General features: G+C 54.3%; 1 protein-coding gene and 1 long non-coding RNA gene across 2 annotated transcripts; one reads left to right on the top strand and one right to left on the bottom strand.

Annotated features, from left to right (window-relative positions):
- Positions 1-2806: 2806 nt before the first annotated feature.
- Positions 2807-6511, bottom strand: LOC309641830. The gene is made up of 3 exons (XR_014252776.1): positions 6431-6511; positions 6097-6186; positions 2807-5287 (listed from the first exon to the last, which is right to left on the bottom strand). It is a non-coding gene; the product is annotated as an uncharacterized lncRNA (long non-coding RNA).
- Positions 6512-8101: 1590 nt separating this feature from the next.
- Positions 8102-16121, top strand: SLC48A1 (solute carrier family 48 member 1). Its single transcript, XM_082422415.1, has 3 exons — positions 8102-8497; positions 14073-14240; positions 14874-16121. The coding sequence occupies exons 1-3, from the start codon at positions 8362-8364 to the stop codon at positions 15008-15010; spliced, it is 441 nt and encodes a 146-aa protein (XP_082278541.1). The 5' UTR covers positions 8102-8361; the 3' UTR covers positions 15011-16121.
- Positions 16122-16729: the final 608 nt, after the last annotated feature.

The following is a 16729-nucleotide window of genomic DNA, read 5'->3' as shown; positions in this document are numbered from 1 at the left end:
GGCCCAGAGCCCTCTCCTTGGCTCCCTTTCCTGCACCCCTGTTGGAGCTTCCAGTCTGCACTTGCCGACCTGCACCACTCCCCCGCCTCTCCCTGGGGCTCACTACCACACTACCTCCTCCCAACATCCCCAGCCTTCCCCAGACCCTCATCTCAGGGACTCCCATCTTCCCTGGGACCTTGCTCAGGACTCAAACTCTGCACCCACTTCGCCCTCACGTTTTAGAAACTTGGCAGGGGCGGCTGCAGGAGCCTGAGGGAGGGTTCCGTGTGGATCCAGAGCCCTGGCCGAGGAGAGGGCAAAGCTGCGAGTAACCAGGCAAGCAGGCCATGCAGAGAAGGCCCTTCCTAGCATCAGAGCAGACCCCAGTCCTGCCCCCAAATCCCACTCGGGAAGCGCTGGGGCCAGAGGAAGCTGAACACGCCAAAGCCTCGGCACCAGACCCGCTGCCCGTTTCCTCCCCCCAGAGAGGACACAGCGAAAGGCCAGGGGAGGCTGCAAAGATGGGGTCTGTAGAGGGAAACAGAAAAGAGAGGTGACGTCTGCAGGTCTGACTGAGAGAGAAGGCCGCAGGCCACTCCCTCCCCTCCTGGGATCGGTCCTCGGCTCCAGGACCGGCCGCTCAGACTTCCCACCCAGGCCTCAGGAAGTCCTTCCTGCTCCGGCCTCGGAGCCCCCTCGACTAGGAGCTTTACCTCCAGAGAAACGGAGAGGCAGCGGACGCCCCTTAAACCTGCTGCAGGGCGGGCATGGAGCCCACCTCAGCATTCCCCCTCTCACTCCACAGAGGACTGGATCTTGATTTAATCTCCAGTCTCCCCCAGGCCTCAGCTGACGGTGCCGGCTGGGGTCCTGCGTGCCAGGCAAAGCAGCCACTGCTGTGCCCCTGCCAGGTTCTTCTCCTCCCACAGAGCCCGGCTTGTGTCAGTTCCTCCTGCAGGGCCCCATTTCTCTACCACACGCCCGGCACTCACCACAACTGCAATTAGAAATTTCACAGAAATTGCCTAATTATTAGTCGAGATTCCTCCTCTGACTATGTGAGCCCCCAGAGGGCAGGAGCTGGCCCTGCTTTGCTCCAGGCCGCATGCTTAGCACAGCCAGGGCTGTGGGCACAGAGGCCCTCAGGAGACGCTGTTTCTTTTTTTTTTTTTTTTTAATTTATTTATTTTATTTATTTTATTTTTGGCTGCACTGGGGCTTTGTTGCTGAGCACAGGCTTGTTCTCTAGTTGCGGCAAGCGGGGGCTACTCTTCCTTGTGGTGCGTGGGCTTCTCATTGCGGTGGCTTCTCTTGTTGTGGAGCACGGGCTCTAGGCACACGGGCTCAGTAGTTGTAGCTCGCGGCTCTAGAGTGCAGGCTCAGTAGTTGTGGCGCATGGGCTTAGTTGCTCCGTGGCATGTGGGATCATCCCGGACCAGGGCTCGAACCTGTGTCCCCTGCATTGGCAGGAGGATTCTTAACCACTGCACCACCAGGGAAGCCCCAGGAGAGGCTTCTTGAGTGGAATAGGTAAACTCATCTCCCCCTCTCCTGCCATGGGTCCTTCTGCCTTCCTCATGGCTCCCCCAGGTCTGCCTTTCCTTCTGTTACCTTTCCACCCGGTTCTTGGCCCATCTTTGTCCCTCGCACTGCCTCAGTCTGTCTCTAGCCCATCCTCTCCCTCCTCCAGGAAGTGCCCTCAGATTCGCACCTCAAACCTCTCTAGGGTGCTATTCATGGGTCCCAAGCGCTGGACTAAGCACAGGTGTCAATCTTTTTTCCAGTCCCTTAACTTTACCTGGTGCCTTTACAGCTGGACTAGATGGGGGATCTGTGTGTACTGATCAAGCCTCCGTGGTGACTTTCTCATTCAATAAATCCAGTCCCTAAACTCAAATCTGAAGGACAAATATGTACTAATCCCTGTGCCAGGCTTTGTCCTTTAGGGAGAGTTGATGCCCTCCTCTCCTGCCCTCAGCCTTTGTATTCGCTCACTCCCCGCAGCCCCAGGCTGCAGTCTATGCGGAGGTTAACTCCTGGCTTTATCTCTCTCTGTCTCTTTCTCTCTCTCCCTCTCTCTCCCCTCACCCAAAAACAACCCCACATCGAAAGGGAAAGGAAAAGGGAAAGGAAAAGAGTGAGCGCGTTGGAGGACGCACCTGTGATTGGGGGTTCAGGTCAGCAGATGGAAGTCACCAGAGGACAAGGAGAGGCGAGCAAATGCTGCGGCGGCCGTGATTGCTAACACGCGTGCACGCACACACATGCTCCCTCTCCACGCTTGGCTGTCTCTGATGCTCATCTAGCTCTGGAGCTCAAAGACCTGTTGCTTCCACTCAGCATCTTCTCACTCAGCATCCTGTCCTCTGCGTGGACCTCCAGGGTGTCAGTGGGCAGGCAGAGGAAGGGGGGGTCATAGTGAGAAGCCAGACTGTGAACGGTTTCACTCTAGCCATAAAAGGTGAAGACGTCGCCTTCTAGGGGCAGAAGGCAGCCACGGGCCTAGGGAGCAGCGCTGGGGGAGGGGTGGCCAAGGTGACCCCCTGGATCTGAGTCCTCAACTCGGGATTACTTCCTGCAGCCCGGGCAGCTGGGGTGCTCGTGATGGGGCCACCTGCTCCTCCTCTCTAGAACGGTCCTTTCAGCTCTGTGGTCTAAAAGCCCGACCTCAAGAGGAAGACGAAGCTGCAGGAGGGCCAGCTGAGGCAGGGTGGGCCCAGGGGATCCACCTCCGTGTCAGGCACGGCCTGGGGCTGCCTTAACCAGGGTCCTTAGCCTTGAACTCCGCAACGGCTGGAGGTGAGCAAAGGGACCAGGCTGGAGGTGAGCAAAGGGACCACCACGTAAGGTCTGGGGAAAATCTTGCACATAAGATTTTTAGCCCAACCTTTGCAGAGCTGGGTCTCAAGGCACAAGGTTGGAGAAGGCTGCCCCCTAGAGCCAGGATCAAAGAATTCTTTGTGGACAGCCAGCCATTCTTGCCTTTATTTATTGCAGATATTTACTGAGTTCCTACCTAAGCCCGTGGCGTTAGACTAGGTACTGGGGATACAGAAGTGATCAAGGCAGGCAATAGGGTGACTAACCATCAGAGTTTTCCCTAGACTCAGGGGTTTCCTGGAATGTTGGACGTGTGTTGGTAAAACCAGGACAGTCCTAGGCAAACTAAGAGGAATTGGTCCCTAACAGATAAAGCCCCTGCCCTCATGGAGGTTATATTCCAATGGGATGGCAAGGGTGGAGCTGGAAAGGATAAACAAATACACAAGACAATTTCACATAGTGATATCACTTATCACAAGATGTAAGACAGAGTACGGGACTGTACTTTAGAGAAGAAGGACAGGATTGCTTTTCTGAGGAAGTAACATGTGACCTGAGGCTTGAACGATGAGCAAGCCTTATGAATCTTATGAGCACTCAGAGGAGAGCTTTCCAGGCACAAAGTTACCAAGACCCCGGGGCAGGAACAAGCTTGGCACATTCAAGAAACAGAAAGAAGGCCAGTGTGCCTGAAGTGAAATGGGCAGAGGTGAGACTAGTTGGAGTTGGCAACTGATTTGTTTACCCCAATTGCTATGGAAGCTACTGGAGGGATTTAAGCAGGGGAGTGCCATGTTCTGGTTGTTATTTTTAAAAGACTATTCCAGCTGCTGGCTGGAGAGTGGATTGGAGGGGAAAGAACGAGCAGAGGATGACCACTTAGGGAACTGCTGCAAGTGGGGAGGTGGTGGTGGACTAAGCAGTGTCTTGGGGAGAAAGGACAGGGCAGACCCAACCGTACTTGCTAATGAATTGGACATAAGGGGTAAAAGAAGGAGAGGACCAAGTGGTGCCTAGGTTTGGGGCTGGAGCTATAGTAAACAAGGATATACCCCAAAGGACATCAGAGGTCCCTCCGTGTGGAGATTAAGAAGCAGAGAGGAGGGCTTCCCTGGTGGCGCCGTGGTTGAGAATCTGCCTGCCAATGCAGGGGACACGGGTTCGAGCCCTGGTCTGGGAAGATCCCACATGCCGCGGAGCGACCGGGCCCGTGAGCCACAATTACTGAGCCTGCGCGTCTGGAGCCTGTGCTCCGCAACAAGAGAGGCAGTGATAATGAGAGGCCCGCCCACCGCGATGAAGAGTGGCCCCCACTTGCCGCAACTAGAGAAAGTCCTCACACAGAAACGAAGACCCAACACAGCCATAAATAGATAAATAAATAAATAAATAAATAAATAAATAAAATTAAAAAATAAAAAATAAAAAAGAAGCAGAGAGGAGGAAGCCGTGACACGTCCAAGAAACTCAATGAACTGCCATATAGCTCGGTAGGTGTATCCTTGATGTAGCATTGTGGGAGGAGATCTATGTCTGGAATGTGCCTGCTTTGGGGGAATGAGAAAGAAATGTCTCAGGAGACAAGATGTCTGTGGGTGGGAGTTAGGAGTCTGTCTTAATACGGGTGGGGCCCAATTTAAAAGTGACTTCGGAGGGATTGGTAGTTCAGACAGGTTATCCATATAAGAGATGTTTACATGACCTGAAATGGAATGAGGGATGGTGTATTAGGGTAATGAGGTTAGCTGTAATGACCCCGAAATCTCAGTGGCTTAGCACGAAGAAAAGGGTGTATTTTTCATTCATATTACAGTCCGATGCAGGTTTGGGGAATGGAGTGGGTAGTTCTGTTCATTCATTCATTCAAGGGTCCCAGGCTCTTTCCATCATGCGGCGCAGCTGTCTTCAACATGTAGCCTCTAAAATCATCACAGAATGGGAAGAGGGAATGAGGGCTGCATGGGAGATTGTATGGGCCCAGCCTGGAAATGGCACACATTGCTTCTGCTTTGATTCCATTGCTCAGAACTCACTCTCATGGCATCAATTTAACTGCAGGGAAGCTGAGAAGTGTTCAAAGTTTCTATTTAGTAGGTCATGTGCCAGAAGAAGGATGCTAATGGTGAATACTGGTGGTCTCTGTCACAGGCAGGGAGAATGGCTATCTCTCTTGGGGATGGGGGGGTGGGCAGTGGTGTCTGTCTTGGGTTGGGATGGGAGTGCACTCTCTGAAAGCACCTTGGAAAGGAAGCTGATGTGGGGAGAAGAGCATGCGTGGTGCATACCCGTGTGCTTTGCAGCTTCATAACCCTCCCATGCTTTCCCTTCTCATGGCCTTTCTCCGGATAAGATCTTAATTATCCCACATCTCACCACAGAAATAGCCTTGTGAACGCTTTCTCTTCTACAATTTTCTTTTCCCATCAAATCCAACTTGGATACCAAATAATCTTCTTAAGGCATGGTTTATGTCATGCTAGCCCTGTTCAATAATAACAATAACAACAATATCAACAACAGCGATAATAATTTGTCATATTACTGTGTTGAGTGCTTTAACTGCAGTATCTCAATATGTCTCGATTGCTATAACAAGCCAATGATGTATCATCATTCCCACTACACAGATGGAGCGACAGGGGTTCCGAGAAGTTCCTGTGCTGTCAAATATGGTAGCCACTAGCCACGTGTGGCTATTTAAATTAAAATCAATTAAAAATTCAGTTCTTCAGTCATACTAGGCACATATCAAATACTCAACAGCCACATGTGACTAGTAGCTGCCATTCTGGAGAGGGCAGATATAGAATATCTTCTTCTTGGCAGAAAGTTCTCCTGAGTTAGGGGAAACCTGCCCAGGTTGCACAGTAAGTGGTGATCCCATCTGAGCATAAAATCCTTCAACAGCTCCGTATTGCTTCCACATTTAAGAAAAAGTGTCAGCCTGCTCTTAACCTACATCCTGGGCCCAAGCTACTGTTACATAATTATCTCTCGTTATTTTCTTGCACAACCTCACTCTCCAGTGTAACGAGTTTGTTAACTCCTCTCCAATACTCCTGACATGTGCACTCATAATAAATATTTTTGCTCTCCTCCTTTCTGTCTGCCCAGCTAGTTAATTGCTACCTGACCTTAAGGTTCAAATAGCTTAAATATTTCTTGAATCAGTCCCCTCTTCCCCATTCTCACTGCCTCAGCCTGAACCACCTTTCAGGCTCTCCTCACGTGGCAACCTTTCCGCTGCTACTAACCATACTTGCCGACGTTTATTAAGCACCTGCTACATACTTGCCACTCTTCTAAGCACTGACTCTTCATCATAACACGTTGAAGTAGACATCACAGCTGTCCCCTGTCCCCATTTTACAGACGGAGTACCTAAAGCACAGGGAGGTGAAGAATTTGTCCGAATGACCTCTCTGCTTTCTAGTCCTTTCGAAGGAAGTTCACCCTCACACTATTACCCTGGCCACATTTCTAAAACACAGAACTGTTACTTCCCTCCCCTGGCTGCACAGAGACAGGGGAAAGCCTTCTCAGCAGAGCAAGCAAGGCCCTTTATGTTCAGAACATTTCCAACCTCAAAACCCATCACTCCACCCACAGACCACAAACTACTTACAGTTTCCCGAACCTGCCATGTTATTTCTTCCTTCTGGGCTGTCACACAGGCTGCTCCCACTGCGTGGAGGACCGTTATCCCTGCCAGCCGGCTCTGAAACCATCCATGGCAGTGCACTCTGGACCACAGGGCTTGCTCCCTCCTCTGAACAGCCAGCACTAACTCTCTCCATCAGTGGCTCCCAAAGGAGGGCTGGATGCCGAGCTCACCTCATTAAAATCACTTCTCATTAAAAAATATATATACTCCCAAGATTCAAATTTAATAAGTCAGGGGTGGAGTCTGGGGGGGGGGGGGTCTCTTTTTTTTAAAAAAGAAGATCCCCAGACTATTCTGAAGTGAGGCAAATATGGTTTACATTGCTCGCTTGGCAATTAATCATGTCCTGCCTAGATTTCTTGTGTATGATCCCCTTTATTGTTATTTAATTCTTACCTTCAATCACTCACATTCTTCTATTCGACAAATGTTTACTAAAGGGCTACTATGTGCTGTGAACTCTTCTATGTGTTGGTGTGAATGAAAGAGGCACAGCCGCTATTCATGGAGATTACATTCCAGAGAGATGTGATAGCAGAATAATGGCCCCCCAAGTTGTCAATGTCCTGATCCCCAGAATTTGTGAATATGTTACTTTACATGGCAAAAAGGATTTTGCTGATGTGATTAAGCATCTTGAGATGGGGAAATTATTTTGGATTATCCAGGTTCTTAATCATAAGGGTCCTTAGAAGGGAAAAGAAGGAGGCAGCAGAGTTAGCAAGAGAAAAGGAGATGATGTAATGATAGAAGCAGAGGTCCCAGTGGTGTGATTGTTTGCTTTGAAGATGAAGGAAGACATTCAGGAGTCAAGGGATGTGGGCAGCTCTGGAAGCTGGAAAAGGCAAGGAAACAGATTTTCCCCTCGAGCCTCCAAAAGGAAGGCAGCCCTGCCATCCCCTAGATTTTAGCCCTCTGAGTTCCTTTTTTGGACACCTACCTACAGAACTGTAGGATAATAAATGTGTGTTGTTTGAAGCCACTAGATCTGTGGTACTTTGTTACAGCAGTGAAAAGAAATAAATACAAGGTATATTGGCTACTTATTTTGTGCCAGTATGTGACGGGCCTCCCCAACTAGATTATAAGTGTGTGAGGGCTCCGAGTGTTGTGTATTTTGATTTTCCCTGCCGGCTCCCAGCGTGGCACTGGGCCCACAGTGGGAGCTCAGTATACACCTGCTATAGATTCCAGTCTCTCTACCCTAGAATTGTATGATTCTGATGGGAGTGATGTTTGGTAGATTTGGGGTGGGAGGATGAGGCTTGCGGAGATTAAAGGAGAAGGGAGCTGTCCTTGAGGGTGAGGTGTTTGACGTTAGAAGATGATGGGGCAGAGGTTCCGTGAGAAGAATCTTCTGAGAATCGCTTAATCCCTGAGGAGGGAACCTGATGGATAGATAGGGGCGGAAGGAATCATACTCATTGTGTACTTTCATATATCTTAATTTTTATATCTTGATTTTTGACGAGAAATTTACATCTTAAATTTTGAACGAGAACGTGATAAATTTTAAAAGTAATCACGGCAGCTGGCTTGTACAACCGTACATTTCCGGGCCCCGCCAGGGACCAAATATCCTGTAGCTCAGAGGACGAACCCCGGAACCTGCCTTTTTAGGCAGCATCCCCACATGATCAGGGACCAGAGGACTCAAGGCCAAGCCCAGGACGCGCCCTCCACTGTGGTTCCAGGCGCGGGCGGCCTCCGGCCGGGGAGGGCGCTGTGCCGGCGGCGCAGGGGGCGGGCCGGGGGCGGAGCGCGGGCGGCCGGCGGCTACGGCTCGGCCCCCGGCTCCCGGCGCCCGGCTCCCGGCTCCCGGCTCCTGCTCCGGGCCCTGCACCTGTGACCGTCGGCCACGCTCGCCCTCCGCGCCCGCCGCCCGCAGCCCCATGGCCCCGTCCCGCCTGCAGCTCGGCCTCCGCGCCGCTTACTCCGGCCTCAGCTCCGTGGCCGGCTTCTCCATCTTTCTCGTCTGGACGGTGGTCTACAGACAGCCGGGGACCGCGGCCATGGGGGGACTCGCAGGTACCCCGGGGCGCGCGGGGGTCGCTGGGTCCCGGCTCCGGCGGCGCGGACGCGGGCGCGCGGCTGCGGGGAGGAGCCGGCGGCTGCTCCGCAGGCTCCTGGCGGGCGGCGCTTCCCGGGGGAGCGGGTGGGGTGTTTACCCAAAACTGGCCGTGGGCAGAGCAGGCCCCGCGCGGGCCCGGGCTCCTGGGCATCCTCGGGGGGCCTCAGGGACTCAGTGCCCGCCCGAGGCTCGGGGCGCCGACGTCCCGCATGTGCCATTTGCACCAGCCCCGCCGCCCACGGGTTAGCCCGTCCGCCCTCCACCCCGGGCCCAGTGACAGCGTCCTCCCTGCACTCCCGCTGCTCTCGCCACCTCCTTCGCGCGGCCAGGTGTGAAGACCCAGGGGTCTTCACACACACACACACACACACACTTGTGCTGGGGGATCCGCGCCCCTTCCCTGGGGACTGGGTGAGGGCAGAGAAGAAGTAAGTGGAAAGGAGGGCTGGGGGTTCCCGGGGAAGCCCATGTGCCTCCTTCCAGGGTGGAGTCCACCGCCAACGGAGTCCTCAGCGGAGCCCCGGAGGACCGCGCTAGGGATCTGATGGAAACTGGACTTTTTTCCCCACCACGCTGGTGTCTCTTTGCCTCTCTTCTGCTGTGGCTCCTGGGCCAAGGTCGGCTAAGCCCCGCCGACCGCCCTTTCTGTGCCTCAAGGAGGCCAGAGGAGGCTTGTACCGGAGTTGAGAACGTCAGTGCGCTGGTGGAGGTCCGGTGCTTACCAGTGCTGTGTACTCGCTGTGCACCTTTCGGCATATTGTTAACCTCTCTGTATTGTAGAATTGGTGTGACGGCGAAGCATATTATTTCCACTTGCTAACTTTTTTTTTTTTTAATGCTTTCTATGTGTCAGGCACTGTGTTAAGCAAACTGCTTCCATCATCTCATTTAATCCTTACATTATTAGTCCTATGAGGTAGACATTATTATTGGGTCCATTTTACAGGTCAGGCTTAAACTGAGGCTTAGTGTAAATAAATAGCTTACTTAGGGTTACACAGCTACATGAAATTATATGTGTGGGGAAAGCACTTTGGGAAAAAATACATGCAAGGTGCATAGTTTTGCACGGGATGATCTTACTCCATAATTAAACTCCTCTGCCAAAAGAGCCCTAAATGGACTAACTAAAAACAACTAGATTTGCTCATTGCCCCAAAGCTTACTGAGTGCCACACCTGGGTCAAGAAGGGATGGGAGGTGGAGTTTCTGCCCTATAAGAGGGGTGTAGGTAACCACGGCCTAAGCAATGCCAAGCAGAGCACTTGGGTTCTCCCAGGAAGGGCACGTGGTTGCCTGGCTGTGCTGCTCTCATGCCTGCCTAGATGCCCCACCTGTGGTTCCTCCCGGGGGGCCAGCCTGCCCACCTCTGCTCAGTTATCTGCAGACGCCTGGCTCCTTTCCCCGCTGCACCCCACCACCCACCGTGTTCCTCATGGTTCTCTTGTCCTTGCAGTGTTTTCCTATTTCCTGTCGGCCTGCTGCTTTCCCCTCAGGAAGGCGGTGTGACTCTTCAGGCTAGGCCCAGGGGTTGCCCTGATGAGACTTGAGATGAGGGGGCTGGTTGGGGGTGAGGAGGGAGGGCTGCCCCTGGGATCAGAGTTGGGTGTGTTGGAGTCTGGCCTGGTGGAGTGAGCCCCACCGAGCTGTGTGACCATGGGCACATCGATGCCTCCTGGGCCTCAGTTTCCTCATCTGTAAGGAATGGAAGGAGATTCCGCTGACAGGGATGTTGTGTGAAACTCCGTTCAGGTCTGGAATGCTACAGCTGTATGTCCTCTCCCCGAGTCATCCATCTTTCAGCTGCCTGTGGGGGGGCAGCTTCAGGGAGTTCCAGGGTTTCCTCTGACCTGAGCCCTGCCCTCTCTCCCTCCCTGCAGATTTCCCTTAGCCTCTGGGGCAGGCCAGCTGTGGAGCTGCCCACAGCAAGAGGTGCTAGGGCAGCGACCAGCTGGAGCAGGGTCCTGGCACCTCCCTGACAGCCATCGCAGAACCAAAGCCGCCTTGTGACGGTGGTGGTGGCAGCTGTGGCTGTGACCGTGGTGGTAGCAGTGTGGCAGGTGGGGGAGGGGTTGCCAGGGCCCCACGCCCTCTCCGCCCTGAATGGTGCTGAGAGGGTCTGCAGCCAGTCAGCCTCTTCCTCTTTTGGGGATGAAGCATCAGCAGATTTGTGAGTACCCCGCTTCTGACTTGGCATTTTCCAGAAACTGCTGAGTCACCAGAGGGCAGCCCCAGCATGCTCCTTCCCCTGTGTGCCAGGCGGGGCTGCTAGGGGCTGTTGATTTCCTGGAGCCCTGGGAAAAACGTTCATGGGTAGAGACCCAGTCTCTCCCATCCTGGTGTGCGGCTGGGAAGAACTGGCTTGGAGGAGAGGCGGAAGAAATAGTTTTGCTATGGGAACGCTTGGGAAAAAGACTTGCTCTAGGTCTAGTAGACCGAGGAAAGAGAATAAGAATAGAAAAGTTGCCCAGGAGTCTAACCAGCTCTGTGTTCTTCCCCGTGAGCTGTGAGCGAGAGAGGAGCAAGGGTGGAGGGCAGGGGTGTAGGAAGAGAGTAGGGCCCGGGTCCAGTGGCTCACTTGTCTGTGTTTCCCTGTGAGCTCCCCTGGGCTCCTCCTGGCTCCTCACCTCCAACCCAGCCGCTGGGGGTACTTTCACTGACCATCTGTGTGCCTTCCTTGTCCTGCGCCTGTCAGCTCTGAGCCCCGAGCCACCAAGCAGAGCCCTGCTCCTTGAAGCAGGTGGGCTGGAGCGAGGGGTGAGGTCTGGTGTGGACATGCATCCGGGTGGGCCTGGGAAACTGTCCGTTCTGCCCTGAGTTATGCAGACCAGGCTTCCTGGAGTCCAGAGTGTCCCAGGGAAGTGAGCAGGGCTGAGGTGTGGGAGGGACCGGGGTTGGAGGGGGGCTTGTGCTCCTTCACTGACCCCCTGGATGGAGTTGGGGGAGATCCCTCTTCCAAGGACAGAGGCGGGAGCCAGGGCCGGTGGGGACGGGCCTGCTTCCAGATGTGGCTTGTGTTTATCTGGAGGCCAGGCCTGTGTGCAGGGCAAGTGAGAGGTGGGGCAGGATGCGCCTGCTTATTAACAGAGCTGGGGCCTGGCACACCCAAAATGGTCATCTTCCTCTTCCTCCTGCTCAGCCCTTTTTGGTACGTGGATGTATGTGTGTGTGGGGGGTGTTCTGGGGGCACCACTGGAGCGTGGCCAGTGGACTAAGCAATGCCAAGCAGAGCACTTGGGCCCCTATTAGAGCCCCTATTTCAACATTTCCTAACCCAGAAATTGCTGAGTCACAGGGGAATTGCTCTGACCTTATTTTTCCCCTAAGCTGGCTTCTAGAATCTTTGAGTGGTAAAGCATCTGAGAGCCATCTATTTCAGCCCCTCCGTGGCATAGTGAGCAGATAGAGGGCAAGTGGAGCGGTTGCAAAGGTACCCACCTGACGGTTCCTTGGATGTGCTCAGCGACAATACGCTTCCTTCCTCGGGCCCTTTAAGAAACCAAACAGCTCCCCCAGTGAACACTTAGGACCCGTGTGAGAGGACTGGGAAAGACTTCTGGAAAAGGTGGCTAGCACACCATCCATCCAGATCGCGGAAGACGTTAAGCTGAAGCCGGGGGATTGTTATTCTGTCCACCTCTGGCCTGCTCCCGCTTCCTGCCTAGGCAGGGATGGAGACGAGCTTGTCTTGCCTCACCCTGATCCCAGGGCTGGAGGGACCCATGTTCCAGGCCCCCAGCCCCTGAGGAAGGCTGAGGGTGGGCGAGGGCAGAGCTGGGAGAGTGTGGGTCAAACAGCGTGGGAAGGGAAGCGGCAGGTGTTGGCAGAGCTGAGTCCTCACTAGCAGGGAACCCTGGGTCACCGTTTCCAGGCTGGCGGGACCTTTGGGCTCCCCCGCTTTCAGATGTGGAAGCACCGAGGCTCTGAGAGTCACGAGTAGCACAGCAGTGCCAGGCCCAGGTTTCCTGGCTGGCAGTCTCGTGGTTTTCTGGCCCTTGCCAGGCTGCCTGAACTGTGACAGCTTCTGAGCTGGTAATCAGAGCAGAGATCTGTGATGACATTCCCCCCTGCCTTTTTATTTTCCCCCAACTTAAAAAAACATTATGAAATATTGCGGGCAAGTAAAAAAGGATAGGCAATTTAGTGAACTCCCTCATTCTTACCATTCAGCCTAAAAAATATAATATCATGGATTCAGTCAAAGCACTCTCCCACCCCGATCTCCCTGTCAGCTTCTCTTCCTTCTCTCCCTTGCCAGAGCTGACCACTTTCCCCAGCCTTCCCATGCTACTCTGCGTGCGGCGTGTGCGGCTCACTTTTTGAAGGGCCTCGTGACTCCTAGGATCCAGCGGCCTACACACAGGTGGACAGCTTGCAGCTGGCTCTGCCTCGTCCCTCGTCCCTCCCTTGTCGGGACCCTGCGGCCCTGCCCTGGACCCTTGCCAAGGGAACTGATATGTGCTCCACTCTCTGGGCTGCGGCGGCAGGCACGGCCCGGCACAGAGGGCATTCATTGTATTGGCTGAGCGGCAGCTGGCATCGTAGGGGAACTGACCAGCCAGGCCCAGAGGGCAGGCCCAGGACCGGCTGGGGGCATCTGGCCTGCCCTTTCAGCAAACGAGTTAGTAAAATGGAGTCTGGCAGGGGACTTCCCTAGCGGTCCAGTGGTTAAGGCTCTGTGCTTCCACTTCAGGGAGCACGGGTTGATCCCTGGTCAGGGAACTTAGACCCCGCATGCCTTGCGGTGTGGCCTGAAAAGAAAATTAATAAAATGGAGTCTGGCCAAGAGCAAGAAGAAGGCCACTTGGGCGCTGGGTGGCCCTGGGGGTTTTAACCACTGGGCCTCCCCATCCCATAAAACCAGTACATGGAATTTGGGAAGAGCCCCACTGCCAAGAGCTCAGCCACAGGCCGTGCACCGCTATGGTGGTGGCCTCTGCAGGCTGGGGGAGCAAGAGCATCAGGGTGGGAGGAATGCTTCCCACATCTGTGGCCCCCAGGGTGGGGAGTGGGGAGTCCCCGGAAAGCAGGCTGGGCTGCAGCGGCCCTCAAACGTTCTGACCCCTTTACACTCTTTAAAGAGTGGTGAGACCCCAAGGAAATTTTGTTTATGTGGGTTATATCTATCGATATGTACTGTATTAGAAATTAAAACTGAGAACAGTTTTAAGCATTTTAAAGTAATATTAAAAATAACATTGTGTTAACATAAGTAACATTTTTTTTGTGAGAAATATTCAGGTTTTCCAAAACAAAAAAATTAGGGAGAAGAATGACATAGTTTTATATTTTTTTCAGATCTCTTTAATGTGTGGCTTAGTAAGAGGCAGCCAGATTCTCCGAGCTGCTTTTGCATTCACGTCCTCTTCATATCCCAGGCCACGTGGCCTCCAGCAAACTCCACTTTACCGGGAGAGTGAAAAGGCCAACACTACTGTTATTATGCGAAGAGCCTGGCCTGGGGGACCTGCAGGGCTCTGGGGGGTCGGCAGGTGAGGAGAGGGGCGCTGCCTGAGCCGTCTCTCCCGGCAGGTGTGCTAGCGCTATGGGTCCTGGTCACGCACGTGATGTACATGCAAGATTACTGGAGGACGTGGCTCAAGGGGCTGCGCGGCTTCTTCTTCGTGGGCGTCCTCTTCTCGGCCGTCTCCGTCGCCGCTTTCTGCACCTTCCTCGTGCTGGCCGTCACCGGACACCAGAGTAAGGGCCTCCGCAAAGGGAGGGCGTGGGACGGCCGGTGGGTGGAGCTCTCAGGAGACCCGGGATTCCTGTCCTGGGTTCAACAGTTATGTCCAAGGGACCGGACAGACCACTTAACCTCCCTGTGCCCGGGTTTTCTCGTTGTAAAAGTGGGGAGAATGGACGCCCCCCACCCCCGCCCCTGGGTTGGAAGGGATCAATGAAACGCGTGGGAAGTGTGTGCTGCATTCAGCACCCAGGAGTGTGTGGTTAGCCGCCCTTTTTAGCCTCCGGCGGAGCTCTGGGATGGGAGCGCCCCCTGGTGGCTGCAGTCTGCAAGTAGCCAAAGGCTCTTCGTGCCCCCTCTGATGCTGAAGCAGATTGGAAGGCAGTGGCCTAGGGTCAGTGCCACAGAAGCAGAGCGGATGATACGGCCCTGTGATTAGCCAACCCTGACCTTCTTCCCTCATCCCCACTGCTTCCTGCCTGCAAACTCTGAATGCTCTAAAACCTCTATCACACCTGATCTCTCCATTGGCTCAGTTCAGCCTCTGTTGGAGGTTGTGGGGAAGGATGGCCTGGGGCTTGTGGCATGGTGGCTAGGGTCAAGGGCAAGGTCCTCTCGAGTCACGGTTGGGTTCCTCTCCCCTGCAGGCCTCACAGACCCCAACAGCTACTACCTCTCCTGTGTGTGGAGCTTCATTTCCTTCAAGTGGGCCTTCCTGCTCAGCCTCTATGCCCACCGCTACCGGGCTGACTTTGCCGACATCAGCATCCTCAGCGATTTCTGACCTGAGCGATGAGGTCTCCGCATCCTGGTGGTCCTCAGGACCTGGACTCAGCCTCTGAGACATCGGGCGGGCCTGGACACCCCCCTGGGAACCCCAGAACCGAGGCAGAAAATATACAGCAGGAGGACGGTGGTGTCCCTGGGAGCTGTCCTGTCCCCTTTGGGGGAACCCTGGGTGCTGTGGAAAGGGGTCCTGCCATGTTGCTCATCAGCCTGACTGGAGGGCAGCTTTAGACCTTTTCAAGTGGATCTATTTTCTTAGCACTCAGTGGGCAATCTTTCCAAGTAGGGCCAGGGCAACAGGCAAGGGGTAGGGCAGTGGGGCCTTGACCTGCGCCTGGGGGCAGGGGTCCCTGCTGCCCTAGACACTCTCCCTCAGGCGGGGCGGGACCCTGGGGAGGTCAGGTCAGGTAAGGGATCTCTAGTAGAGACTTCTCAACCCCTTACCCCAGCATCCCCATCTTGTTGTCCCCCAAGAGTCAGGTAGCTGAACTCATTGGTCCCAGGGATGGTGACATTTGCTTCTCTTTTCCCAAGGCCTGGGGACCTGAGGGGAGTTCAGTGTCCCTCTTCCCACCCTGTTCCTCGCAGAGGTGGTTCCCATGAGTATGCTAGAGCCATTCTCCCCTTCACCACACACCCCAGAGCAGGACGCCCCAAATGAGGCCAGACTAAGGGTCTTGGGGAAGGTGCTCCTGCCCCCCAAAGGGCTTTGGGGAAGGGGGCAGCACGGGGTGGGCTAGAAGGAACCCTCAAACCTGTGCCAGACACCTCCAGCCCAACATTTCCACTCGGCCTTCTCATGCCTGCCCCTCGTGGCACCCAGATTGCCCCTGGCCCCGAGATACCTCCCCCACTCCTGCCCCTGCCCTTCATCTAGAGCTTTTCTCTTTTAAAATCTCCCTTCTGAAGGACAAAATCTGCTTTACTGCCTATACACTGGCCCAAGGGCTCACCTAACTCGGAAGGGAAGGGGCTCCATCCATCTTTTTATCTTAGGTTGTCATTTTGCACGGTCTACCCCTTTCCCACCTGATGTGTCCTGCCCCTCGGCTCTTTGCCTTATCTGTGTCACTGTCACTTTAGCAGAAATACAGCAGCCATTTCTATCAGCTAGCCTCTGGTGCTTTCTTATGGGGTGGACTATGGGAGCGGTGGGTGGGAATGGGGGTCTCCAGTCATCTCATTAAGCCATTTCCTTAGCTCAGAGGGGACCCTCTCCCTCTGGTCCCACTTGGCATGGGGGAACCCACAGTTCAGCTCTCCTCCTCCAGCCCCCTCAGCAAACCCCCCAGCCAGGGCAAGGATGCCCCCGGGCACAGTCTCAGCAACGTCTGTGGGATTGAGTGCCTATCGCCCCAAGAGGCCAGGACAGACGGGAAGGGGATGAACGTGCTTCCCTTCATATTCTCCAGGCTGTGAGGGCTTGGGGCCAGGTCAGAGGTAATGAGGCCGCTCCTGCTGGCTGAAGAAGCCTGGCCGCCTCGGAACCATAAAGACAGGCGCCACTAGATGAGATCGCCCAGGCCTGTTGTCTCACCCCTTCTCTCTTCTAGGCTCAGTAGATGCTTAAGAAGTCATGGTACATTAGAGCAGGAAGGAACCAAACAGTGTCTATTTTGGGAGCCTTTAACTGATAAACAGAGGCCCCAGGAGGTGACATGACTTACCTGAGCTCCCAGCTGGGACCTGAACCCAGGTAGGTCTGACTCAGGACTCT

The sequence above is a fragment of the Balaenoptera physalus genome (assembly GCF_965194825.1).
Source record: "Balaenoptera physalus genome assembly, chromosome: 13".
Lineage (NCBI taxonomy): Eukaryota > Metazoa > Chordata > Mammalia > Artiodactyla > Balaenopteridae > Balaenoptera > Balaenoptera physalus.
Note: the sequence above shows the minus strand (reverse complement) of the source record. Positions and strands in the feature narration are given on the sequence as shown.